We start from the raw sequence: 27,983 nt of genomic DNA on the forward strand, positions 1-27,983 counted from the left end.
GGCCCTTTGTAAGAGATTGAGTCCCTCCTTCTGACTTTGTTCTGCTCTTTTCCATTGCTTCCTAAGCTGTCTCCTTTCTCTAACTAACCCTTCAATTTTCTGCTGCCGTCTAGACATTCCAGGAGTAATTTGTACTTTTTCCTTCCTTTTTTCCACACCAAACCTCTCACTTCCATAATGCGTAAATGATGTCCTCAAATGTATCCAGCTTCTTTTCAACTGTACCAGTTAATCTTTCCAAAGCAAAGAATAGATCTTTCACATAGATCACATCTGGCCAGTCTTTTCCCATGGCCAGAATTGCCCCTTTCCACATTCTAAGGATTTCTTCAGATTAACTGGCTCAGACACTGTTCAACACATCTTTATTACCTTCACAAAATATGACAGCTATATTATTTTAAATTATGCTGACATGAAACACAACAGTGCGACATTCTTGGAGAGATGAGCTCACACACCCAAAAAGTTTAATACATGCAGTTTTGATTAGCGATGTCTCAGGACGGCTGGATCTTATAGGGACAGTGCGTTGCAATGACAAATGAACAATGGAAAGTTTCAGGAATGTACATACATTAAAGCTTCATCCATTGCAGTCACCAAAAATGTAAACACACAGTATTCAGCTTTTGATTCGATCACTGTAACAATATGTACAAAATATACACGGATAAGCACACATTTACTCATACAAAGATATGTACACACAAACAGTATGTACTGTTCACAGAGCATACACACATCATTTGAGACAGTGTTAACACTAAAATATATGCACACATAATAAAAAAAAGGTTTTCAGATGAAGACAGGCTTAGATCAAGGACAGTATAGGCCTACAACAATTATTATTTATATTTATAACCTTTATATAATTTATAGGCCTATATAATGCTTTTAAGAAACTGCATAGCTTTGCTGAGACTGAGACAGCATTAAGCAGGTTAGTTGGAAGCCAGATACTTTATGAGGGCTATTTTTCTTACTTTTCTTATTATAGACCTCTCAAAACATTTCAAAAGCTAGACAATAGTTGAAAATGATTGATTTATGTTATTCAGAGAACTCGATTTGGCACTAAACTGTAAAATGTGACATTGAAATGTGGCTTGACAAATATTTTATGCTGAGCATATCAAACTGCAGAGGCTTATAAGAACTTTTCATTTTAAGGGCAAGTACATGTGAAACTCAAAACATTTGAATATCGTCCAAAAGTTCATTTATTTCAGTAATTCAACTTAGTAAGGTGAAACTAATATATTATAGACTCACATGCAAAGTGAGATATTTCAAGCCTTTATTTGTTATAATTTTGATGATTATGGCTATGGCTTACAGCTATGAAAACCTTTTCACAATATTCTAATTTTGAATTTGGGGTTTCATAAGCTGGAAACCATATTCATCAAAATTATCACAAATAAAGGCTTGAGTATGAGTATTGAGTATCACTTAGTATGTAATGAGTTAATATAATATATTAGTTTCACCTTTTAAGTTGAATTACTGAAATAAATAAACTTTTGCACGATATTCAAATTTTTCAAGTTTCACCTGTATATAGTTATTATTATGAAGACATTATCAGATTTTTTTAAAATACATCTCTTATTTATTTGATTGTAAACCCGTTATATATTATAAACTATTTTTAAAATTATATTTTAAAAATTTAATTTTAATCTAATTTTAGTTTTCTATTTTTAATATATTTTAAAATGTATTTTATTCCTGTGATGGCAAAGCTGAATTTCAAAGTGTCACATTATCCTTCAGAAATCATTCTAATATGCCGATATGCTGCTCAAGGAACATTTCTTCCTCTTATCAGTGTTGAAAACAGTTGTGTTGCGGAAACAGCGGTACATTTTTGTTCAGGTTTCTTTGATAAATAAAAAAGATTATTATGTAGAATCAACCAAATAACACATAATTCTCGTCTCTTGGCTTGTGAATGATACTTGTAAATTAATCATGTGTCATGTGGTTATCAAACACATCTCTCTTCCCCTCTCTACAGATTGTAGACCCCATATGTTGAGGCGGGCCCTCTAAACTCCCTCTGCACCAAGTGTCAACAAGATGAGTCTTTGACATTGTACATGAAAGAGGTTTATCTTATCAGTCCTTTCTGTCAGATTGTAAGGTTTTCACAAATGACAGCGGCAGAGACGCACTCTGATAAATTACAGCAGCTACCTCATGTTCATATGTGATAATGATCGTATGTAGGAGAGGCACAGTTTCAAAAGGCTATTTACTGATAGACAAATCACAAAGTGACAGAACAAGTCAGATACAGTAACACGTGTCTGCTGTACATGAAATAAAACTAACTTTGTTACCTACAATATAAAGCTTTAGAGCAAAATATACTCTACTTATAAGAATTTGCAGAGCACAAAATAAGATTTTGGATTTTCATAAATCTGGCTAAAAGGGAATATTATACATGTACTTACAGCATGACAGTACAGTGCACATTTGTGGCCTTTTCATCAGAGGTTGGAGTACATATGCAAAAGGCGTGATTATAAAAATACTGATGATAATAGTTAAAAATGACACCCCCAAAAAATAATACTCAATGAAATTGTTCCAATAACAAACCCTTCTCAAATAATGTTTTCCGTATGTAAAGTCAAATTCTGAAACTAGGCACCGAACAAAGAGTTGTTTACCAGTAGACCAGTCCCAGTCTCTCATCTCTTCAGTAACTCTATGGGTTCAGTCAGCCAGCTGTGATGCAGCTGTGCCGCCGTCATCTCTGCATATTTGCAGCAGGTTTGGACGGCTCATTAATAGCTTGTTTTGCTCGAGTCTTAATAAGGGGCCATTAATATTTATGCTCCCGTCCATTCCTAGGCCGTTACAAACCCTTGAAAAGCCGCAAGGAAACACAAGGGTTTTTGGTCGAATCAACTGTACAGTGTGTAGGTGCACAAGTTGTGTTATTGCAAGAGGAAAGTGTAAAGATTGTCAAAATATTTACCCACGGTTTGATGACTAATTGAAAAGGATCTTGTTTTGAGCCACCAACATTCACCAGACTATATAGAAACACCACTGAAACAGTATATGCATTTATGTAAGTACGCAATGTACCGTGATGATTAATGAGGGTTAAGTAAAGCCTTTTGAGTTTCTCCAGACCTCTGATACAAGGGTTACATGAGGACATTAGACCTGGTGTCAGGTAGTCGCAATCCCACCAGACCTCCGCCAACAAGCACTGAGGAGGCCATAAGAATCGGGATAGCTTTAGTGATGCCAACTAAAGATCCAAAAATCAGATTTCCCATCGCCGCGGCTAGCTTGCACAAGGCATTACAGAAGCCAAATCCAGTTCCTCTGAAATAGAAAGGTGGAAGGAGGGAGGATGGATGGATGAGAAACAAGGTAAAAAGTTGGTGTTACATTGATATTTAATGGGCTTTGAGATTTGGGAGCTTTGTTGTGTGTCTGTTAGCATATTTTATTATGTATGAGAACAAGCCCACCTTCTGTCCGTAGGGAACAGCTCTACTGTCACAACGTCCAGGGAGTTCCAGGCAGAGATACTCAGCCCATTGTATAGGCACAACATCCCAATCATCATTGACTCACTGGTGCCAAACCACAGGAAGAAACAGCTGATACCAGACAGGATCATGGAAAACCCTGACAAAACAAACGAAATACTTACAGACTATTCTTTCACACAATGATAAAAAGTATAAATCTCATATATTTTGTACTGTCTCACCTAACATAGACAAGCGGCCGATTTTGTCCATGAGAAGTGCAGACACAATGTTGCCAGGCAGAACAGCCAGTGTTCCCAAGAAATTGACAAAGTAGACCCAGTATGCACTATAATCATCCTCAAACGTCATTTGACAGCCTGTTTTGTTGTGGTAAAATGTGCTGTTTAGGACGTCTGTATTTATCAGTTTGGAATCGTCAATATCTGTCAAATGAAGGAATTCATTTCATGAGATTTAAACCACAGTAGAAAGAGATGGTCAAGTCTGCACATACATGTAGCAAAGAGGTAAAATGCAGAAAAGTGGTCTGTTTTGCGTTCAAAAAGAAATGACAACATTACCGGTGTTGTAGAAGACAGCATCGATAAATGTGCAGTCTCGAAAGAAGGATCCCACCGATGTCACATGCTTAAATAAGCAGTTTTGAAAGGTGGAATTGATGAAAGTGACGGACTTGAATTTCATACTTAAGAACCTGAGTAACATATATAGGAAATTAATTACAGTGTGAAATATTTACAAAATAAGATTTAGTTTATTTATAAGAAGATTACCGTGACATAAGCATTTGAATAAGTCACCTGTCATTTATAAATAAGCTATTAGTGTGTATCTGGTTCTCGAGGGTGAAATTGAAGGTGAAGTCTTCAATACGTTCGCTGTTATGCCTTTGTACTTTGGAGGCGTATTCATCAGCCTGAAGGTGCTTGATGACGTCAGGGAACCACACAGATAAACCATAATACCTGCAGAAGTATTGGAGTTCTTTAAAGACCGGATGGATGGATGGATGGATGGATGGATGGTTGGATGGATGGATGGGTGGGTGGGTGGATGGGTTGGTCGGTTGGGGGGATGGGTGGATGAATGGATGGATGGATGGGTGACACAAAAAGGAAGGTCTTACCCAAATGACAATGTAAGCCACACAATGGCAAGTTTCACTGTAATGTCTTTCAGTGGATAATTAAAACACTTCAAGAAGTTCAGCCAAATCTGGAAGGACAGAAAAAAACGAGTTATTTTCATTTGCATCATGAAAAAAATATCACAAGTATCCTGCAATTTATTGTGAATCTCACCCCATGAAGCTCAGTCTTTATTCTGAAGATCACTTTTGAGAAAGAGTTGCCGGATTCATTCTGCATCTCGACAAACTCATCAATATGCTTTGGGATCTTAATTCTGTTCACCTACAAAAAGAAACAAGACTAAGGCATATGGTCTAATATAAAAAATTATATTTTCTTATGTAATGCAATGAAATATGTTTTACATTGGACTTAAAAGGAACTGTTCACTTAAAAAGTACAATTCTGTTTACTCACCCTCAAGTTGTTTCAAACCTTTATGAATTTATTTCTTCTATTGAACACAAAATAATATATTTTTAAGAATGTCGGTAACCAGACAGTTGATGGACCCTATTGACTTCTAGAAAAAAATACTATGGAAGTCAATGGGGTCCATCAACTGTTTGGTTACCGACATTGTTTAAAATATCTTCTTTTGTGTTCAGTAGAAGAAAGATATACATAAAGGTTTGAAACAACTTGATAGAACCATTCCTTTAAGTATCCAAATAAGTTTTAAGACCACTGTAATAGAAAAAAGAAAGAATATGTTTAAGGTGTCAAATTTATGTCATTGGGCTGCTCACAAAGCCTTGATGCAGTCTGCAATCTGTCTCTATTTCTGAAGCTAATGACACCTAAAACATCCAAGAAGCCCACATACGTACATGGCAGGATAAGACAATCATTCATGAATTTATGCAACTTTAAAGCATAGTCGGTGCTCTAAGCAGCTTAAAGTTAGTGCAGTGAGGGAATCGACTCACGGTAAAGACTTTCTCGGGCTGTCCACGCGCTCGCATGTTTGTGTCATGAATCTGCTTGAGGATCATCCAGGCCTCGTCGTGCTTCCCCACCTGAAAGGATAAGAAAAATCCCTAAGAGATTAACTGGATTAAGTGGAAATCAGAGCGCTAGATGACAGCCGCCCACCTCTATTGCCACGGCAGGCCCGGGAGAGGGGCGTAGGGAGTCACGACAAGCACGCATCATTAGCTTCAAAGAGAGTCGTGTTCCCTAAGCTGTTTCCTCTGATTTTCAAGGCATTCAAGTCATGTAAACTGAATTGATGTTCTGGTAAACATGCAGTTAGCAATAAAACAGTAGTTCAATTTACAATAAAATATCTGAGTTACTTTTTTAAATAAGTAAAGCAAGTAATAGAGTTGTCCCATTTATTGACTGAAACCTGTCCTGTCCCTATGTTGAGAGACATTGGGAGTATTGTGTGTGGTGTGTAAACTTGATGGATATTGTAGTTCAAGACTAAATGTGAGCACACATTTACTCATCTCACGTGCACAAAAGCATTCAGTATTATTAAAGAGAATAAAATCAGTAAAATGCTAACAAAAATTTTACGTCAATCTAATTCATGTTAAAGAATACACTTTATGTATTTAATCTCACTTTATTAAGCAATGTCTTTGCTGCTGACCTATGATGATCCAATTCAACCATACTAAGCAAAATGTCTAGATAAACATCACATTTCTTCTTTCAATTTTTTTTTTATATTGTCAAAATTCGATTTTTTAACTTTCTTATCCTGCATCTTACCCATTCTTCTGGAATTTAGAATAGCAGCACAGCTGAAAGGTTTCTTTGAGCAGTGCCCTCTACCGTACAGGTGGAAATGTGCATTTTCTTTAGCATGAGGCTTATTCATCTTTTGACTTTTGGTGTAAAAGGGCCTTTACATTTGCTCCCCAAAAAATAACTTTTTGTTTAAAAATACAAACAGCCAAGCCCAGAAAAGAAAAAAGTAACGCAAAAGTAATAATGCTTTACTTTTCATAAAAAGTAAGTTACTTTTTTATGGAGTAACACAATATTGTAATGCAGTGTTTCCATAGATTGATTTATCTGTGGAGTGGAGGCTCGCCACGATATCAACATTGACTGCCACAAACAGATTTCTGTGCTTCCCATTTATTAACTAGACCGTGGCTGCTCGAAAATATATTTAAACTTCTCATAATACAGTAACATAAAAGGTCTTTAATGTCGTGTTTTGTGCCAATGCAACCCGATCTCACGACCAAGTCGTACGAATTCGACGAATGATTAAAAAGTGGCTAATTCGTAACAATTCATACGACCTCACTCGTACGAATTAATACGATTTTGCTAAATCGTACATATTTTACGAATTGGCCAATTCGTATGAATTCGTACGAATGAGCTACCCCTTACCCCGCCCCTAAACTTAACCATCACGTGGGTTTAGACAAATCGTACGAATTAGTACGAGTGAGGTCGTACGAATTAGTATGAATTAGACACTTTTTAATCATGCGTCGAATTCGTACGAATTGGTCGTGAGATAGTGTTGGCCAATGCTGTCAAAACTATTTAAATTGAAAGCACGATAAGGCTTTGTGCCGTTTTTTTTTGTTTTTAAAAAACTCTGTTTGTGCTGCACAAAGAGAAGTGCCCATGACCAGCTCAGTTCACAGTAAATAAATGCAGTAACCTCTATCTGTACATTTAATAGTTTAGCATGCATTTGAGAACGCAGCAGGCACCAGTCACTCATTATTTACACATTTGCATAGGTGATGATTGCATCATTTCACTAGATTTGTAATGAGACACATTTGTAAACTTGCTTTTCACCAAAATAAAAGCTGACATGTTTAACTCTTTCAAGTATAGCAATTTTGATTATTATTAATTATTATTAATTATTAAACTTTTTGTATAGCTAAAAAAATAATTAATAAACTACTGCTTTATTTACAGGGGTGCACATAACTTTTTGGGTCTGGTTCTTAAGGGAACACCTGGAGATGCTGCTTGGTACTCACACTTTACTGTAGTCATCATATTCCTCCTGACTTCTTTTCTCTCGAACATGGTAGATGATGATGATGATGATGATTTTTTTATTTTATTTTATCAACATTAATGGCACAGACAACAGCAGGAATATTAGGCTACTGTCACTTCATGACCCAATCCACGGACCGAATATACTGACATACAATACATCTGGTTTCTTTCTCAACTGTTTACCGAGATGGGTATTTTGACATCATTTTGTGTGTGTCCGTTCAAAACCAAGTAAACACGAAAGAGGAATCAATTTGGCGTTCAAGCGCTGTCTGAAACGCGCCTCTCTCTATCTCTCTGCATGCACGTGCTTCGTGTGTTAGCGTGAGTCCAGATTTTCACCTCTTTTTCCACGTTTAAAATCGTTTCAATTAGTAAATTGGCAAGACAAAACATCCAAATGATAAACTTGCACTCTATGATGGTTAAACTTAGCAGTTAATCCATGAATCACGTGTGCCGAATCGTGGGGCCTGGTCTGTACAGATAACGGATCAACTACAATCCATTGCACCCCTAATAATTATTGAACACAATTATCATGACTGCTATCTTACCAGAGATGAATAAAAATCTGTTCCCCTGTCCCAAAAAATGGCAAAAATGTTTGTACTCAAAAGTGCTTCCCTCCACGATTTCTGCTGCGCATAGTTTATTTTTACCAGCGCACCAGTTATGTGCACCCCTGGTAATGCACTACTTTTATCAGTAAAAGTATGTCCCCAACGCTGATGATAACGATAAAGATATAATTCTAAAAATCATTCTAAATGTAAAAGAATAGTGAAGTCCACACCAAAACTATAACAAAAAAATGTTCTACTTACCTCCAAGTAGAACCTCGGGCTCTCCGGCATGAACATTAAAGCCACCACGCCAAAGAGGCAGGGAAGAGCGCACACCACCACAAACACCCTCCAGCTGTGGAACTGATAAGCTGAGCCCATACTGAAACTCCAGCCTAAAAAAAAACCCATTAAACAATTTTTCATGTTATTGATCCAGCACAGAAAAGGACTAGGCTGGTAGCACTTCAAGGCGTATGACTGTAGGATTTGAACTGGCAACATTTGTCAATAACTGCTGGCATGTCACAGTGATTATGGTCTGTCTGAATACATCGATTTCATTTGTCCAACACTGATGGATTACTTAATAGTGAATCTAGTGTCTTTTGAACTGAAAACCATCAGAATTAAATATGTAACAGATTGAGTTTCCTTTTATAATGCAGTCCTGATTTTAGTTAGCAACAAAGTATGGAATAACATGAAGAAAATACATTTTAGAATTTTGTGTTGTTATTGTTAACTAAAACTATTTAAAAATTTTTAATTTAAATAAAGCTGAAATAAAAATAAAATATAAATATTAGACAAAAACCACGGTCAATCGGACTGTGGGCTTCGACCGAAAACAGGAAGCAAATAGAGGTATGTGAGCTGGATGAATTAACATCATTTTTATTCATATCTTTCACATCTACTGCAGTCAGATTGACCGTGGTCACTCTTAATAACACGACTCACATGACTGTGCACTCATAATGACAAATCTAGGGCCCCGTCCACACTACTGCGTTTTCGTTTAAAAACGGAGACCTTTTGCTACGTTTGCACCTCCCGTCCACACTAAAACGGGAAAAACGAAGACCTAAAACGGAGAAGTTTAGAAACGCTGCAGCTGCGTTTTGCGTTTTGAATCTCCCGAGGGCGTTTTAGTGTGGACGAGACAAAACGGAGGAGTTTACAAACGATGACGCAGAGGCTCACGCTCGGCTCTATGATTGTGTGTCATCAGTCATGACGTATCTTTCCCTGATTCGCCAACCACTGTTTACACCGGCGCGCGCATGCCCAGGTTTGGTGAATGGTCACGTGATCCACGTTTTCAGTCGTTTTAGTGTGGACGGAGATAAATTCTAATACGCAGGTAAAACGCTAGTGTGGACGGAGATCGTTTTCGTTTTAATTCTCCGTTTTTAAACGAAAACGCAGTAGTGTGGACGGGGCCTAGGATGTTAAGAGGCTAAAAGGAGGTTTAGAACATGCCCCATTGAAGTCAACAGGGTGTGCATTTTAAAAAGAGAATAACACGGTGTAGGCAATACGGATTTTTGTCGTTTTTTCACTCCAAATGTACAAAATAATTTTCTTCGTAACATTTCTCCTTCTGAGTTCTCCATTAAGGCCTCAACTATCCTAAAAACCTCAGAAATTAATACAATATTCAATAATAAAAGGGACGGTTTAACATAACATATTTGTGTAAATGTTATATTATATACATACTGATATATATATATATATATATATATAAACACCTCCAACCAGGCACATTTTCCAGGACATTCTGTGTGTGAATTGCTTCATTTACATTATCTTGCGTTGGCAAGACAGTATTGGTTTGGTTAAGTGTACGGAGCATGACATTCATCATAATATGCAGGCTAGAAGAGAACAGAGAGCCCACTGAGCTACATGATTTCACAGTTCTGTCATCATATTTTAAGTGCATGTGTATAAAAGGACCAATCAACACACACGTTATCCAAAACTATTCCACATTTCTAAATTTAAGTGGTGTCTGGGAGGTTTCTGAAATCAAGTAAAGCAGCTTTAAAAGACTGTCATGAACTCCAAAGCTGAAAATGTTTTTGTCTCATTACTTCACAGTTTAAGTGGTGCTTTTTCTACTTCTCCACCATATGTATCTTTTTTACAGTAGTCTGATGCACTGAGCTGTAAAACGGTGTGGTGTGCTAATGATGTAATTAAAGTTGAAATGTGCCATTGAAAGGCAGAAAGTACCTTTTATTGCTTCAAACACAAAGTGGCCATTAAAAAAAAATATTTATGTTTTATGCATGATTAAAATAAGATCATAAAAAAAGTTTTATGGGCGGCAGTGGCTCAGTGGTTCATGTGGACTGTCTACAAACCGAAAGGTTGTTGGTTCAGTCCTCGGTTCCACTGACCAAGTGTCAAAGTGTCCATGAGCAAGACACCTAACCCCAGCTGCTCCCGACGAGCTGGATGGCGCCTTGCATGGCTGACACCGCCGTCGGTGTATGAATGTGTGTGTAAATGGGTGAAAGTGAGGCAATATGTAAAGTGCTTTGGTGGGCATTAGGTCTATGAAAGCGCTATATAAATGCAGTCCATTTACCATTTTTATGGGTGGACACCCTCTACCAATTTCCTATGCCCCCTAAACCCCACACCCCATCACCAGGACCCAGGAGAATATTTGTAGACATTAAATACCATACGTCTAAATAAACGCTGCAGTATTTTAGATCAAATTTAGCTGTCATTTGGTAGATGCTAGGAAAACTAGACAGATGCCAACATGCCCACATTCCTAAAAGTCACTAACATATTAGCACAAAGTACAAGGAAAAAAAACAAACTATATTAAATATGGATAACATAAAAATGCATAATATGCAAAGTAAGTATAAAATCATGAGTTTACAGCTGATGATGGTATTGTGATTATAATACGTTATAAAAATGGAACCTAAAAATAACCTACATGGAATGTTCCTGTAACATTCTTGTTTGGTTTCCAAAAAAAAAAAAAAAAACCTCATGAGACCATTCGGGAACGTTAGGGGAACGTTCTGTGTTTGCTGGGATGGTGTTATAAATAATGGTTTATGTCTGTACCGGAGTGAAAGACACTCTAGAAATACAGCATGGTAAAACCAGTCACTCATTGTGTGTGTTCATTTGTGCATCTCTGTAAGGACCTGTGGTAAATGATGACGGTAAAATTACACTCCAGTACAAGTCAGAGTTAGAAAGATGTGATTGCAGCAACAGGCAAGCCCAGAGGGTTAATGTGTCGCCATGTCATTGGAAATCTCATTACATGGATTATGTGCATAATTGTCTGAGGAAACAAGTGACTGAGTCAGCAGCTAGCAAACCTACACGTTTTGAGTACAGTGACTTGCCAGTGGCTCTACAATAGATTTCACTGCAAGCGACACACTCACAAACACACAAACTGAGTGAAAGTAAAAATGGAAAAAAAAAATCCAATTCTATATACATTCAAACTTTTTCTCTGATACAAAACCTAGGATGCTGACTCCAGAGGCACTGAAACTTTATGTTGGCATTGAGAAGAAAGCAGTCCCTGAGAATTCACTGTGACAAGCTCAGTAAAAAAAATGCCTCTATTACTATTTTTATGGTAAAAAACGTAAGAGTGCGTACTGAAGTCAGAATCCAAGAAGAAATAATTTTACCTAATATTTTTGTGCTAATGTTTGTATTATCTTTTACTCTTTCACTCATATTAGCATTTTGTTGTGTTAGCTTAGCAACTAGCAAACATCAAACTATTGTGTTTCAAATCTCTTGTGATTTGTGATAAATCATGTATGAGGCTGTTTTACAGGCATGATTCCCTAGAAGGGAGCTGACTTTGTAAAATGTGTTTATATACACTTGCTTGAAGGCAACTCGTTTGTGTATGGATATAAGAACCTAGTGACAAATGACAAAAAAGCTTTTAAAAGTGTCAGGCAACTGATGCATTACCCATGGTGCACACATGGTATACAGCTTCCTGACTCACACATTTGCATTTATATTCAATTTATTATTAGTAGTACTTCCTAAAGCAAATTATTACTATTTGATTCAGAGATTTTAAACAAACGCCAAACCATATTATTCTTAAGTGTGTAACTCCCAGACTGTCTGCACAACAAACATGAATGATACCTCAAATAGGTGGTTTGCAGTACGTGATTGTGTTGACGCGCGGAATGCAGGTGGAGGGCAAGGAGTGAAGAGCGCAATGGACGAGACGGAGGAAAATCCGTACTGTACTACTTTAGACGCTATTACAAGAGAAATATATCAACAGAAAATCGAAACATATGTTGGACGTGATCCTTACGTTATGAAGAGGAGCGATTTTCAACTGAATTGAGAGATTTGCTTGCCATGGAGGCTGTAAATATCAGCAACTAACTCGTCTTACAGACATACTTTGACTTTACAAAGTTCGGAAACTTCTATGTTACACAAACAGCCACATAAGTGTATTTAAACACCTGAATAATGTAATTATAAGCCACATAAATATTAACTCACAGTTGACGAAGTGATCACTGCGCAAACACACACAGGCATTTTCCCATTCGGCTCCTCCCGACCGCAGACGTAGGTTTATAAGGCATTTTCCCGGTGTTTTTCTGTCAATTTCTTGTATTTTCCCCCCTTATGAACAACAACTTTTGTCACACGATAAAAACTCCTCGTGTTTTGATCGATTTGAGCAACCGTAAACGACGCAAAACACAGGCATTTTGAGTGTGTTAAAGTGCTTCCTAAACATAGAAATCACTTCCTGCCCTCCATTTGTGCTTCGCGCCATGGCAACGCAGTTGCGTGACGTCACGTGAAAACAAGCTATTGTGCAGCCTCTTCAGGAAAAGAGGTGGTGTATGCAACAAAGTTCAAGTTCAAGTTCAGGGAAGCAAGTCCCCCGTCTCAGCCTCAAACGTCACGCCCACAGACCATTGGCTGAACATCTGATACATATGGAGGTACACTTTACTAGAAACACTTCAGTCAACACGTGTTTTTTGGGGGGGGGTTTGAGGGGGGGGGGGGTCACAGGGTCCCCCCTCCCCAACAGACACACTCAGACTCCCAATTTACTGGGCCTATGATTGTTTCCCATTGAATCCAGGCAAACAACCTATAATATAGACTCCCTAATAGTTTTCTAGCCACTGTGTCTGACAGCTTGTAATCAACCTGGGCTCCACGAGGGCCATTCATAAATCAAGCACCCCTTTCGCTTTGTCGCACAAGGCAAGGAGAAAAACCTCATTATGATCTCAAAGAACAAACCAGAGCGAACCCCCCTTTAAATAGGTGTGAAAATGGTAAGCTCTCGTAATCGTTTTGCCCGAAAGACTCCTCCCCTTATCCATTCAGCTCCTTTCCTCCACTATTCCATCATTTCGCTACTGAAGAGTGCAGCTTATTTCCAGAGTAGAGGTTCTCATAAATCATTGGCCTATGCCTTCCCCCACAGGAGCCACTTCATCCTTTAAATATCCCTGCAGTTCTCTGTTTCAACATTAATCAATTAACCTAAAGCTCTGCTGTTCTCCTCTACCTCACAGTCGTCCCTGTCTGTGAGACGACAGCCCACACGTGCCGGAGGAAAAGCAGATACCTTGATCTAAGCTTGCAGAGTGCCTTTTTGAAATCGGACTGTCGGCCTACCTGTCTTGTGATACTTGATTTACAAGTTTATACACTGAACAAACTTATTAACGCAACACTTGTGTTTTTGCCACCATTTTTCATGAGCTGAACTCAAAGATCTAAGACTTTTTCTATGTACACAGTGTCCTACCTATTAATTTGGTGGGACAACTAAAAATTGTAGTCCTTTTTCTCAGTTCCACACTCTAGCGAGTTAAGGTCTTTTGCCTTTGTAGGGCAGCACAGATGACACAAGTTTTGAGGGAGCGTTCATTTGGCATGCTGACTGCAGGTATGTCCACCAGAGCTGTTACCCGTGAACTGAATATTCATTTCTCTACCATAAGCCATCTCCAAAGGCATTTCAGAGAATTTGGCAGTACATTCAACCGGCCCAACAGACCGCATGTGTAACCACACAAGTCCAGGACCTCCACATCCAGCATCTTCACCTCCAAGACCATCTGAGACCAGCCACCCGGACAGCTGCAGCAACAAATATTGGTTTGCATGACCAAACAATTTCAGCACAAACTGTCATAAACCATCTCAGGGAAGCTCATCTGCATGCTCGTCATAGCATCTCGACCTGACTGCAATTCGTCATCGTAACCGACTTGTGGGCAAATGCTCACATTCGATGGCATGTTTGCTTGTTTCGGGTTGAGTTTTCTGTGACTGCGCAACTGGAGTATAAGTTGCCAGGTTGAGATGACAAATGGGTTGAAATTGTATATGGTGTGTGGATTGTGTGAATATAATGCATTTAATACCTTAATATCTGACAACTGGTCAACATTAACAAACATATTGGTCCGATTATTCACAAAGGAGTTTGGGCCATGCAAATTAGGGGAGTTTCCTGGAAGAAATAACAAACCTAGAAGGGTCCGGGAGCAATCAGGGAAAAACGGGAATGTTGACAGGTATGGTCTAATCTTGATCTTGATATGCCAACACCTGTGAGGTGGATGGATTATCTCGGCAAAGGAGAAGTGCTCACTAACACAGATTCAGACAGATTTGTGAACAATATTTGAGAGAAATAGGCCTTTTGTGTACATAGAAAAAGTCTTAGATCTTTTCATGAGTTCAGCTCATGAAAAATGGGGGCAAAAACAAAAGTGTTGCATTTATAATTTTGTTCAGTGTACAATCGCTAGAACACATTTATGATTTCTGAAAACTATTAAACTAAAGTTCAAAACCTAAAATAGTACAAAATTGAATAAAACAGCTATTTGCACCAGTCAAATATATTATGAATGCAAAAACGTGAAATACAATCGTAATAATTCGATGCAGCTGAACTCCTACAAAGGTTTTCAATTTCTTGAATCCATCTATACAAAAGATGAAAACTTAGGTATGATTTTGTAATGTAAACATGGACTAAGTTACCACCACTACTTTACCAGTGTTGAATGAGACTTGATTTGAAGTGATTTGTTAGTTTTAATGCATTTTGAGTGTGAAATTAACTGCTATGACAAGTTGAAAGTTGGTTAGGAAAACTTTGAGAAGAGTTTTGAAAAAGTGACCAAAGTATTGAGAAATGTGTCCTAGGGTTGTAAAAAAGAAAACTGGAAATGGAAATGAAAACACATATTATCATAGTTTTTTTTTTGGACATGATTTTTAGACATCTACAATCGTAGTGGCATATGTGTACATGTATTATGGTAATGCCACAGTATTCTTGTAAATGCAATGTAAAACTCGATCAAATATTACTGTTCAAAAGTTTGGGGACGGTAGGATTTTTATGAACAGTTGAACTTTTTATGAAGTCTTTTATGTTTACCAAAGACATTTTGATCAAAACTACAATAAATTTAAAATAACCCTTTTTTAATTTCATGTATTTTAAAATGTATATTCATGCAATGGAAAAGCTGATTTTTTCAGCTTTATCTTTAGTGTCACATGGTGCTTATTTGGTGCTCAATAAACATTTCTTATTTGTATCAATGTTGAAAACAGTTGTGTTGTAATTTATTTGTGGAAGCAGAGATTTTAAATATTATTTTTGAAGTACATGATCTGGTTCTCTTACCGTAGTGAGGTATGATGGCCCAGGCCATGGCAGAGGCATAAATCTCCCCTATCATCCAGAACATGCAAAGCCAGCTCAGATGTTCTCCACGCTTCTCTCTTGCCAACACCTCAGCAAAGTATGAGAAGACGATAGGCACCGCTCCACCAATCCTAAAGGACAAGAGAAGGAAGAATAAAGCAGAGAAGCACAACCTCAAGGCAAGTGCGGAGGGTATACTGTAAGTGCTCAACGGACAGCTGTTTTATTTTTTATGTACTTTCCATAATTTTGAAACAAATAACAAGTGTATATCTGTAGACCTTCTTTAAATTTTGTTTACAGTTTTTCTCAATTTCTAACACAACTCATTAAGCAATTTACCATTTGCTCACACCTATAAACACATTGATAAAACCATCTTGCACAAACCTCAAACTTCCACATCAAAATCAAATATTTTAGTCAAAAATATATTCTCTTGTCAGAATTAAACTTTGGTCTCGGATTAAACTTTGACTCACAAAAACCTAACAAATACACAGACTGCTTTCGAGAGGAAAGTGACACAGTGTCACAGACTCACAGTGACCACTAATGAGATCAATTCATAACACTGTAACAAAAACCTCTTTTTTGGGTTTCAGGAAATATTTTGCAGTATGCAAAACTATTACAGTATGCAACATGAACAAAAATACAACAATGAGCTTAAATAAATGTTTTCATTGCACTACTGTAAAGCAGACATTCTCTTTATGTACCTTCCCTAGGCAGTCATTTCTCAGTTTTGCAGAAATATAGAACATTGGCTATATTTGGCTAAAAATAAATTTGACATTGGTATACAAAGTTTACTGTACAAAGGGATATTTCCCTCATTGAAAGTACTGTTTCTGTGTACTGTAATTTCACTGAATGTGTAAATCATAAAATCCCTGTAGATGATTCTTTCAGCTCTCTGTGTTGCTGTCTCCAGTGTCCAGTGGGATGTATTTTCTAAAGCACAATCACTTGTGCTCCTATTTATAATAATGTATCCTGAGATTCTGATGTGTCATCAGTTTTGCTATGTGTTTACACAAGGATAAATTTGTCTTACTTGAGTACACATTGTGATGACTGAGGTAATTACATTATGTGTTTGTTTTCTAAATGAGGTTAAGCCTGTGTAAAATGAATATAATTTGAAAAAAAAAAATGTTAAGAAAATTGGTATGTGTGCGAAAACAGGTGAAATTTGTCTTTGTTTTGAGAACTGAATGAATAGTTTGGGAAAATATGCCAACTGAATCAGTTATAGTGTTAGCAAATCAAGAAAAATGAATCGGTTACCTAACGTAACTTCAGTTCTCTCTAGATGAGGGAACGAGTTTGCGTAAGTTTAACTTCATTCATCTCCTGGAGATATTGAAGCCAAAAATTATCCTTAATTTTGTATTCATTGTCAACGCAGTGCAGCAGCTAGCAAACCTAGAGCAGGCTGTCTAGCATGCTCATTGGCTGCCCTGCGGCAACTGTCAGCATACAAGTGAGTCCGACGTGACGTCACCTCCAATAAAGAATGGGCGTGGCTTAACGTATATAAGCAGAGCTCAAAGGCTGAATCTCTGGTTTACATCGACTGAAGCAAAATAGCACTTGTGGCGCGAGCACGGCAGGTTATGCAATACTCGTTCCCTCGTCTAGAACCGAGGTTATGTTAGGTAACCGATTCATTCTCTTACGAGAGGTTCTCTCGTGTTGCATAAGTTTAGCTTACGTTACGGAAACCCTTTGTCAACGCTGTGCGCACCAGCATCCACTTCATCAGTCCCAGAGAAGCCTGAGGATCCAAGATAAGCGGGAATAAGCATATGTACATAAGGAATACAGAGCGGCGACGCCGGTCAATGTATAAAAATATAGCACATAACCTGAAACAGTGCAGCTCAACCAGAAAAGCTAAGTCATATAAGAGTAGCCTGGGCACGAATGGCTGGACAGAACTGATATCTCACTTAAACTGACAACAGTTTAGCCAGCAGGGCGGGAACATCCAGGTTATAGAACCTGACAAAGGTGGACAGGGAGGCCCAGCCCGCTGCCACACATTTGCCATGAACAGAAATTCCGCTGGACCATGCTAACGAAGAGGAATGGGCCCATTCCTCTCTGGTGCAATAGCATCCACTATCCATCTAGATAGGCTCTGTTATGAGGCGATCGAGACCTTTGGTGCACCACCTGAACTAAGCGAAAAGCTACTCTGAGCACCTGAAAGGGGTGGAGCACGTAATATAAACCCTCAGCACCCTGACCGGGCAGAGGAGATTAACATTCCTCTCACTATCGGATGCTGGCAGAACCGATACGGAAATGAACTGTGGTCTGAATGGAGTGCCAGTCATTTTAGGAATGTATCCATGTCTAGATTTGAGGATGACTTTTGAGTCATGTGGTCCAAACTCAAGTAAGTCCCCCACACTTTTGAAAAAGTTTTGAGTGATAGGTATTTTAGATCCACAATGTCTAAAGGTTCAAAAGGGCCTGCTTTCAGGACCTCGAGAACCAAAGAAAGATCTCACATAGGAACGGGTTGGGGCGCGGGGGATTCATCCTCCTGGCTCCTCTAAGGAAGCGGATGACAAGCTCATTCCTTCCTTTTGGCTGGCCGTGCGTGGATTCTGAGAATGCTGCAATGGCTGCCACACAGACTTTAAGCATGGAAGGGGACCTTCCCTCATCCAGCAGCTCTTGAATGAAACTAAGCAACCACAAAGCCCCAAACCTCCTCTAAGAGAGTGCCCCAACCCGAGTTGGACGTTTCTGACGAGTTGACGTTTCGGTATGAGACAGTTCCCATAATCACCTGCTGGTACCAGTCAGCCGCTAACCTTCCGTTTATAACCTGACTGATATGAGGCTGCACTTTGTGATGTGCTAGCGGCACCATGGGCGGAGTGCATGTCAGTAAGTTCATATCCTGACTGATATGAGGCTGACTTGGTCGTGTAATAGATAAGGCAGAGAGTAGTGGGCAGCACAGTTCCCTATTGGTCAGTCAATACAACGTAGGTCATGACTGACCAATAGGAATCTCCAGCCCGTTCTCATCCTTTAACGTCATATAGAACGCTATATGACAAAACGGCGCTATACTATGCACATGGCACCCTTTATCGTTAATATAACACGCGAACCCAAGACGTTATAAATCCTTTAGCGTGAATATGACACGCACACCCTACCCCACACCTAAACTTAGCCCTCACAGCACGTGTTATATTAACGATAACGGGTTCCATGTGCGTAGTATAGCGCCGTTTTGTCATATAGCGTTCTATATGACGTTAAAGGATGAGAATGCGTTGGAATCTCGCTAGAGAAGCCAATCTACTTTGAGTGAAACTAAAACAAGCCAATGTACGTTGGCGTGCAATCATTTGCATCAACTGTGCAGCCTCGCAGCGCAGGTCAGTCATGACCAACATTTTCGTTCCCTCCCTCAGGCACTGTCCTAAACTGACTTGTCGCTTTTTCAAAGCTGGCGGTGGCAGCTTCTCAAGATACAGCGATGCGGAGAGCTTCACTGAATAGATGAAAATCAGAGATTGAGCCTCCGAGCACTGCTTATATGCACTAAGCCACACCCATTCTGGCAGGCTTGGAGGCGTTGAGGTCGCAAGCGCCCTTCATTGGACGTCATGCTCATGCTAGACAGCCTGCTCTAGGTCTGCTAGCTTCTGCACTTCTTTGACAATGGATACAAAATTAAGGATAATTTTTGGCTTCAATATCTCGAGAAGATTAATCTTATAGCGTACGCTAAATTTACACAATACAAGAGAACCTTTCATAAGAGAACTGTAAGTTTGTTAGCAATTGAGAAAAACTTTAAGAGTGTAATTTCTGTGTTGCCACCGTCATCAAACTTAATTTCCAAAAATTTCAATATGGTTTCAAAAACCTTTTTTTTGTAATAATAATGTTACACTTTTAGGGAAATCTATTAATCAAAGAATCCTGAAAAAATAATAATACTATTTCCACATATATATTAACTGTTTTCAAAATTGATAAAATTAATAAGAAATGTTACCAAATCAGCATATTATAATTATTTCTGAAGGATCATGTGACAATCTTTGAGGCTGAAAATGTAGCTTTATCTTGACAGGAATAAATTACATTTTAAAAAGAATTAATATTTTTTTAAAAGAAATCAGTTGTAAATTATTATGTGATAAATTATAATTATTATAAATTATAGAAAAAATGGCCATTCAATTTTTTTTTTTTTTTTTTTTATCAACAAAAGGACTTATCTCTGTGTTGAAGGTTTGGGTGAACACTGCGAATTGTAAAACTGTATGACAGCGACTTCATCCTGTATTATTTTTGAAATCTGAATTCAAAACTGAAACATATATTATTTTTACACACATGATACTACTTATTCATTGTACAGATATTGACATTTTAATTAGCAACAACATCTTGTGAAATGCTTATTAGGAGGCGCAGGCTCCAGTGCAAGTCATTACAGCCTGAATGTGTTCAAAGATTCACAAGAACTCCATCATCAAAGAGACAAGTGCTTTAGCCATGGACCAATAGACAGTGTCTGCCAGCAATCAAGAATCAGAGACCCAAGAAAGCAGCACTGGAGAGGCTATTGATCCAGCCAGATGTAATGTATTATCTGTCTGAAAAAGACTATTATCTAAAGAATAGGGGAGACATTCTCGTTTTAGAGGAGGGTTGATAAAAGATGCCCATTGTATAGTTTCTCATGATACCAGCCAAAATCGCTTTCCAGAAACACGTCAAGGTGCAGGTAGAGACTATAGGTAGTTTGTTAAATTGATCATGATATTTTTCAGTGTTGTGAGTGAAGACTTCTTTACAGACATCAGAAGAATCTGATGTAGGATGTATGTTCTGAAAAGTAGCCTATATTGAGGCATGATCATGGCATAAAAAGTACAATCTACATAAACAGTATTTTCTCACTTTATACATCTTTATATTTTTTTAATTTAACCAAAAAACACAGTAAAAGTACTAATATTGTGAAATATTATAATAATTTAAAATACATTTGTAATGCAAAATAGGGGTGGCTATACCGGTATGAACGTGACTACTGGTTTTATGTTGTACCATGATATGGATTTTGCAATACTGAATACCATTACTCATAAATTCAAATTTTGCAGTTATATTGTTTTGTTCAATTTGGTACTCTTTACAACTTTTAACACTAATATTGACAATACAAAATCGAGGCTGAACTGAACGTTTAACCTTTTCCTCTATTGTGTCCAACTCGCGTGATGCACAGGCATTATTAATCAAACACGGGGAGCATGGTAACAGCAGAGAATGTCTAATAATGGGAGAACTCCCACTCACATTAAACTTCCGGGTTCTGATCTGGTTGCAGTTCCACTCTGGGTGCATATGAGTGCGATCACAGGACGAGTGCAGAACGAATGGAGGTCTATGGAGCTATACCCCTAAAAATAATAATAATATAATAATAATAATAATTATCATATATGATATAATTTTTTGTCTAGTAATTTGAATGGTGTATTCGAAAGGAGATGCAAATAAATTACACATTACTGGGTGTTAAATTTTTCAGAGTGAAAAAATTTGCTTTAAAAGGTCTCTTAAAATGTCAATGACGTCACACGCATCGTACCGGTGACCTTCTTTACAGCAATCCTTCAGTCACTTTGGTGCTTTCGCGCATAGACAGGCCGAGACAGGCGAGAAAAGCCGCAAAATTTAAAAATACTACTATTATTGTGTCACAAAATGTAGTTTTAATAGTTTTTCAGTCGATTTGTTTAAAGCTCAAATCTGTGGTTTATTTAGCCAAGATAGCGCCTAATCTAAGATAGCGCCTATTTAAAAATTTGATCTGACGTTTTCGGAGTTGTGAGATCCAGTCTTTCACTGGGCGCTCAGTGCTCATGTACCCCGCCTGGAACAGCCTTACCTCTCTGATGTCTCTAGTCTAGTGGTTAAACATGAGATATAATTTGTCTTGTGTATATCTAACGGGCGATCTTTGGTCTCATCCTGGTGTATGTTTGTCTGAATCGTTTACTTTATTTCTTGTCTTTAGATCAATAAAACTTTTCATCAAACAACATAACATTTTATTTTATATAGACTATATTTTATTTGCTGTATACTGTTTGTTTATTTTATTGACTAAACTATTTACTATTACTTCTAACGTTATCTTTTATTTACAATGCACTGTAGTTTTACCATCGTATCGTATAAAGCGGTATCACCAAGCGGCGTCTCTGGTCGTAATCAGTCCTTCTCTGACCAATCAGCATCCATTAGCATAATGCTAACATGTTAAAGGGATTCTATGCAGTTTTTTTAGCTAAACTGAACAGCTTCAGAGTTATTGAAATTGTTATATGACTTCCTTCGGGTTGAATGGTGGACGTCTCAGTCCCCCCTGGTGCCTGTGAGCGGAAAAATCTCCCAATTGAAACATCGGATGTACCATTACAAACAAATAAAACATCTCCAGTTATTTCTAGTAGAGCATTAACTTCGTTCATTTGTTAAATACGAGGCGATCTGAAATGTGTTGTTTTTGAAATCAAGTGACCAAAGTGTTCGTTGCCGCTGCGATCAGTGGCACGGACACAGTGTTCTGCTGTGACGCGCACATTATTCACATGGGCGCGCGCTTCAATCCGTTGAGGGACTGAGAGACTATCTATATTTGTTACGGTGAAATCACAAAACCTAATGCACAAAAACAAAATGTGTCCCTTCTTGATATGCAACCACTAATAAACAATCGGTTTTGATAAGGAAAATAAACTATACAACTAGTACGGATTAGAACCCAGAACCTCTGACATGCTTGGCAAAAGTTCTGCTACTGGACCATTAAAGGTCAATGGGATAATTGTCGGATCTATGTATATAATCACGTGAAAATTCTCACCAATAATGTACTATTGTATGTAACACGTCACGCCATGTCACCCTCTGCGTGAGTGGTATTTAATACGGTAACGTTAAATACAAGTACTCCACACCGACTCTAGGGGTCAATGTATGACAAAAACAGGATTCCTGAAAGGTCTCCCTTTAAGGTCAACAACAACTCGACCTGTAAGAAATCGAAAGGTCATAAGTTCTCGTTCATTCAACTTTCAACCTATAACCCATGTTGAACTTGCAAAACCTACAAAACTCATATCGCCCACCCCTATTGCAAAGCTGAATTGTCAGCATCATTACTCCAGTCTTCAGCATCACATGATCCTTCAGGAATCATTCTAATCTGATTTGCTGCTCAAGAAACATTTATTGTTGTGGTCAATGTTGAAAACAGTTCCACTGCTTAATATTTTTGTGGAAACGTAGTAATTTTTTTGTCAGGATTCTTTAATGAATAGAAAGTAAAACAACATTTATTTTAAAGAGAAATCTTTGTAACAATGTAAAAGTTTTTACTGACACTTTTGATCAATTTAATGGATCCTTTTGAATAAAAGTATTAATTTCTTTAAGAAAAAAAAAAACGTACTGACCTCAAACAATGTTCTAAATTCTTTATGATAATCCACATTTTGGACTTTTCAAATTTAAATGTTAATTTAATGTTAAAGATGTAGGAAAACGGACTCACCCTAAGCCAGCTATCGTGCGACAAAGCAAGAAGACGCCATAGCCCTGCACAAAAGATGATAGGAAGGCGAAGAAGCCATTTATGGACATACAAAGGAGCAGACACTGCCGTCTGCCCAACTTGTCGGCCAAGCCGCCCCAGAAGAAGGCCCCTACCATCATTCCCAGATACACAATGCTGCCTGTAGTGAATAAGAGGAGAGGAAAAAAAAGAAGAATAAAGTGAAACAGTAGGAACACACACCTCAGGCAGAGAAACACACAGACTGAAGTTGTCATATTCAGGAGAGTTTGTTTTTGCCTTCATTCTTGTTTGCGTACTGATTTATATGAACAACATTGTTTATATGCTGCTTCTTGGAACAGGAACTCCATTAAACATTCAGTTGACTGATGTTTTCACCTGAGGACTTTGTGTGTTGTTTTCCAGGTAACATGCAGGAGACTTTTCGTGATGATGCTATTAACACAAGGGATGGTGAAAAATGTGATTACATAAGTAGTCAAAAGGAAAAACAAATAACCATTAAAAATGTATCAGATTTGAGTGATCTCAGAATTCTCCACAGAAGCTCTCTGTCAAATATGCTTCATATGCTGTACTTTCAAAATTTGCTCCATCTGTACAAAAATATTAGCATCTAAAGGATTTAACTGCAGTGATTTCGTTTTGTAAAAAGATGCCATATCTAGAGCACAGCATAAGGATACTGCAGATAAAATGTTAAATACAGAGAAAAAAACAACCTATTATTGTCTAACATTATTGTTTTGATGAAAAATGTGCTGCTTTATAGGTACAATGGAATATTCAGCAGACTGAATTTTCTACAAATAATCTAATTGTGTCATGAAACAGAAGAGGAGCCATGAAGGTAAAAGGAACAGTTCTTTATTAAAGGGTTGATGGTGATCTGGAAGATAGTCAGACAGGTGAGTGATGAGCATAAGCAGTTCAAAGAGTGCATGTGAATTGGGTGCTTATACTGTATGTGGTGCTCCATGAGCGTGAGACAGGTGTGGCAGGTTAAAACTCAGGTGACTGAGAACAAGTGGGTGGAGCTGAAAGACCTGGTGCTGAGGGTGTGTTGGCTGAATCCATGACAGTATAGACAGACCCTCTGTACCCGGATGGGTGTAGCAGCTCTTCTATCATCTGCCTGGGTCTTTTGTCTTCGGACTGCCCCTTGCACATGAACATGAGCTGAGTCCCATATCTTCTCGCTGGAAACTGGGATGGCTCTCCTGACCAAGGAAACGGGGCGGTTGGTAACCAAGAATGTACTGGAAAGGGGTGATTACTCGGCCCATGGTAGGAAGCATTTTCAGATATGTTGATGATGGTGGCACTATGACTGCAGATGACATCAAATTTTGAGTCTTGGTTTGGCTGTTGGTTTGGGGGTGATAGCCAGAAAAAAATCTCACTGATACTTCGAGAAGATGAAAGACGGCTTTCCAGACATGAGAGGTGAATTGTGGGCCTCTATTCGACACAATATCCTCCGGAGTTATGGAAGAAGCTATGTACCAGGGCTTCGGCTGTTTCCATTATAGTAGGAAAATCTTTAAATGAGATGAGTTTGCAGGCTTTGGAGAAGCGGTCAACAGCTACACGGATGCAGGTGTTCTCGTCGGAAGGAGATCTATGACAAAGTCTATTCCCCAGTTAGACCATGAATGGTGACAGATGGGTAGAGGATGGAGCTTGCCCTATGGTAAGTGTTTCAGTGTTTTGGAGATGACACAGATGGGACACCTTTGAACGAACGTTGGACATCCTGGGCCATAAGCAACATTCACAAACCAAGAGAGTCTCCTGGTTATCTGGATGCCCAAATCCCAGAGACAAGTGAACTGAGTCAATGAGGGTTACACGTAGGTTAGATGGGACGTGAGGCCCTCAGGGCTGCTGTGGTGGTGCGGCGCTGGTGGCGGCTGTAATCTGATCATTAGGAGACCATGGATTGGAGACACACAGAGAGCTGAAGGGAGAAAGGTTTCAGAGGATGGTTGAGGTACGTCTGGGGATTGAAGGTGGGGAAGTGCATCTGCATTAGTGTTCTTGTCTCCTGGACGGTAGGTGACTTTGAAGTCGAAAAGTGTGAATAATAAAGCCTACGGGGCTTGGCGAGGATTAAGGCGCAATGTGTTTTGGACATACTCCAAAGTTGCAATGATCGGTGATGACCAGGAATTAATGTTTGGCTCTCTCCAGTCAGTATCTCCATTCTTCTAGAGATAATTTTATGGCTGGAAACTCACGGTTGCCAATTTCATAGTTTAGGCAGAGGCGGGCACATGGATAAAGTGGAGCTTGTTCCCCCTTGCCGCTGTGAGACCATCGCTCCCACACCATTAGTGGATGCATTCAGTTCCACGACGAAGGGCAGATTAGGATTGGGGGATGTTTGAGAATAGTTCAGGCCAGTTCCTGACCACATGTACTTTCCACTGGTCCATTTGGATGCCACATCCATCGATGATATGACCCATGATGTGAACGGCTAGACGATGAAACTCACACTTCTCCAGTTTAAAACAGAGTTGGTGATCTCTGCGGTATTGGAGGACCTTCCAGCCTTGGAAGACTGAAGGTGAGTTAGCTAACCTGTATTCATAGTGCCACTTCTGGATTTCAGGAGATGAACATAAAGTGTTTTCCAGAGGAAGATGCATAACATGATCAGGACAGAACTCACTCCATTTAGGAACTTCTCTGGTAGACCATGAAACATAAGGATAAGTGAATAGATCTGCAGCCAGGGACATCCCAGGATGATATCAGTGGTACCCCTGTCGGCGTCCATGACTGCAGTGTTTGTTGGTGTCTGTTGAGGCAGTGTGAACATGACAGTTTTTTTTTTCATAAAATTCTAAATCCAACGGCCAACTTGTTTGTTGGTGTTTGTTTATGTTTGATTGTACGGTGTGAATTGGCCATAACCATTAGTTTTGTCAAATATATTATTAAATGCAGAAAAATCAGTTTTCCGATACATAGGCAAAAAAAGGAAGCGCCTAAATGTTAATAAAAATGATTAATAATGGTTAAAAAAATGGTTCAATAAAATATTTGTAGCTATTACATAGTTATTACATAAGACTGATTATTAGCTCTTATTAGACATAGAGAGCATGATGAAAAGAAATTGTGAGAAACAGGTGCGGATATAGTTGTATTTGACAGAAAGGACAAGTAGAGATGTAGTGGCACTTTTTATACAGACCATGTGTTGCAATGCACAAAACGTTTAGGAGATTTGCTGATTACTCAAAGTGTAAATTTTCATCTGATACAGCAGCTTTCTCTGTGACCAAGCACTTACACAATCTGCTGCTTTAGAATCAGAACAGCAATTAACAATGTGTAGTAAGACTGCTTTGCTGGTGCAGTATAAGTCCGGTACATAGATTTACTTTTGAAGTTGACTACTTTAAGACTTGTGTGATTATGCATTTTGTTTAAAGCAGAGAGTGTGTATGATAAATGCATGTCTCACACTTCTTATAATAATACAAACTCATAGAGGCATAAAAATACGCATTTCACCTCAAAAGATTATTATTTATAATGAAGACTCCAGAAATCATGCCAGGGCATTGCGCTTTTCAGCAAGGTGCTAACTTAAAAAGGTCAAACATTTCTTATTATTTTTTCCCCTTTAAGTCAATTTTTAAGCTTAAAAAAAGCATCATTTATAACCTTAAAAAACTCAAATCCATTGTAAATGCTAGAAGGGCAGCCATATTATTGTGATACTACTTTAAATATATTTTTAGGTTTCTATTATTTTACTGTAGCATTGAGTAGAAACTGTTTTTTTTAGGCTTCTGGACAATGAAAGTTACATCATTCAAAATGTTCCACACAAATAGAAATTCATACAGATTTGGAATAACAAGGGTGAGAATTTTGAATGGTTTAACTATCCCTTTAAGCATGCAGTGATATCAGCAACAATTACAAAAAGTCTAGTTAACAAAATATCAAAACTGTCTGCCTATGTTACTTGGCTTACTGAATCTGTAGTGTGCGAGTATGTCTGCTGTGTGAAAGCAGCTTGGTGAAGACTGGGGCTGATGACACAGCAGGGAGTGATGGTGTATATGGACACCTGTGTCAAGCATGCATGACTGTTGCAGAGAAACACACAACAGAAAAAGGTAGGAGATTAATCTGCTGCCTTGCACATATGCAAACATTCCATACGTGTGATTTTAACAGTTAGTATTATTAAGAAATATCTCACAGTAATAGATGTGTTGTGATGACCTGCGACATTTTGCCACCCAGAAAGTAGGTCATCTGGGGACTTTTTGCTTATTTTTTGTTCTGTGAATTCGGACGTACTTATTTTGTCACGTACTGTCACATACTTCC

At 38.4% G+C, this 27,983-nt stretch overlaps 1 protein-coding gene across 1 annotated transcript in view; it reads right to left on the minus strand.

Annotated features, from left to right (window-relative positions):
* Positions 1 to 348: 348 nt before the first annotated feature.
* The window catches only part of sv2ca (synaptic vesicle glycoprotein 2Ca), a 34,238-nt gene continuing 6,603 nt past the window's right edge, over positions 349 to 27,983 (minus strand). The window contains exons 2-12 of the mRNA XM_089130132.1: positions 23,601 to 23,781; positions 15,959 to 16,110; positions 8,488 to 8,621; positions 5,593 to 5,682; positions 4,835 to 4,945; positions 4,660 to 4,748; positions 4,334 to 4,498; positions 4,094 to 4,227; positions 3,752 to 3,955; positions 3,507 to 3,666; positions 349 to 3,357 (exon numbers count right to left, since the gene is read on the minus strand). Of these exons, the coding sequence (XP_088986258.1) occupies positions 3,174 to 3,357; positions 3,507 to 3,666; positions 3,752 to 3,955; positions 4,094 to 4,227; positions 4,334 to 4,498; positions 4,660 to 4,748; positions 4,835 to 4,945; positions 5,593 to 5,682; positions 8,488 to 8,621; positions 15,959 to 16,110; positions 23,601 to 23,781 (1,604 nt within the window). The 3' untranslated portion in view covers positions 349 to 3,173. The remainder of the gene's footprint in view (positions 3,358 to 3,506; positions 3,667 to 3,751; positions 3,956 to 4,093; positions 4,228 to 4,333; positions 4,499 to 4,659; positions 4,749 to 4,834; positions 4,946 to 5,592; positions 5,683 to 8,487; positions 8,622 to 15,958; positions 16,111 to 23,600; positions 23,782 to 27,983) is intronic.

This window comes from Pimephales promelas, chromosome 4 (assembly GCF_988280905.1).
Source record: "Pimephales promelas chromosome 4, fPimPro1.hap1.1, whole genome shotgun sequence".
NCBI lineage: Eukaryota > Metazoa > Chordata > Actinopteri > Cypriniformes > Leuciscidae > Pimephales > Pimephales promelas.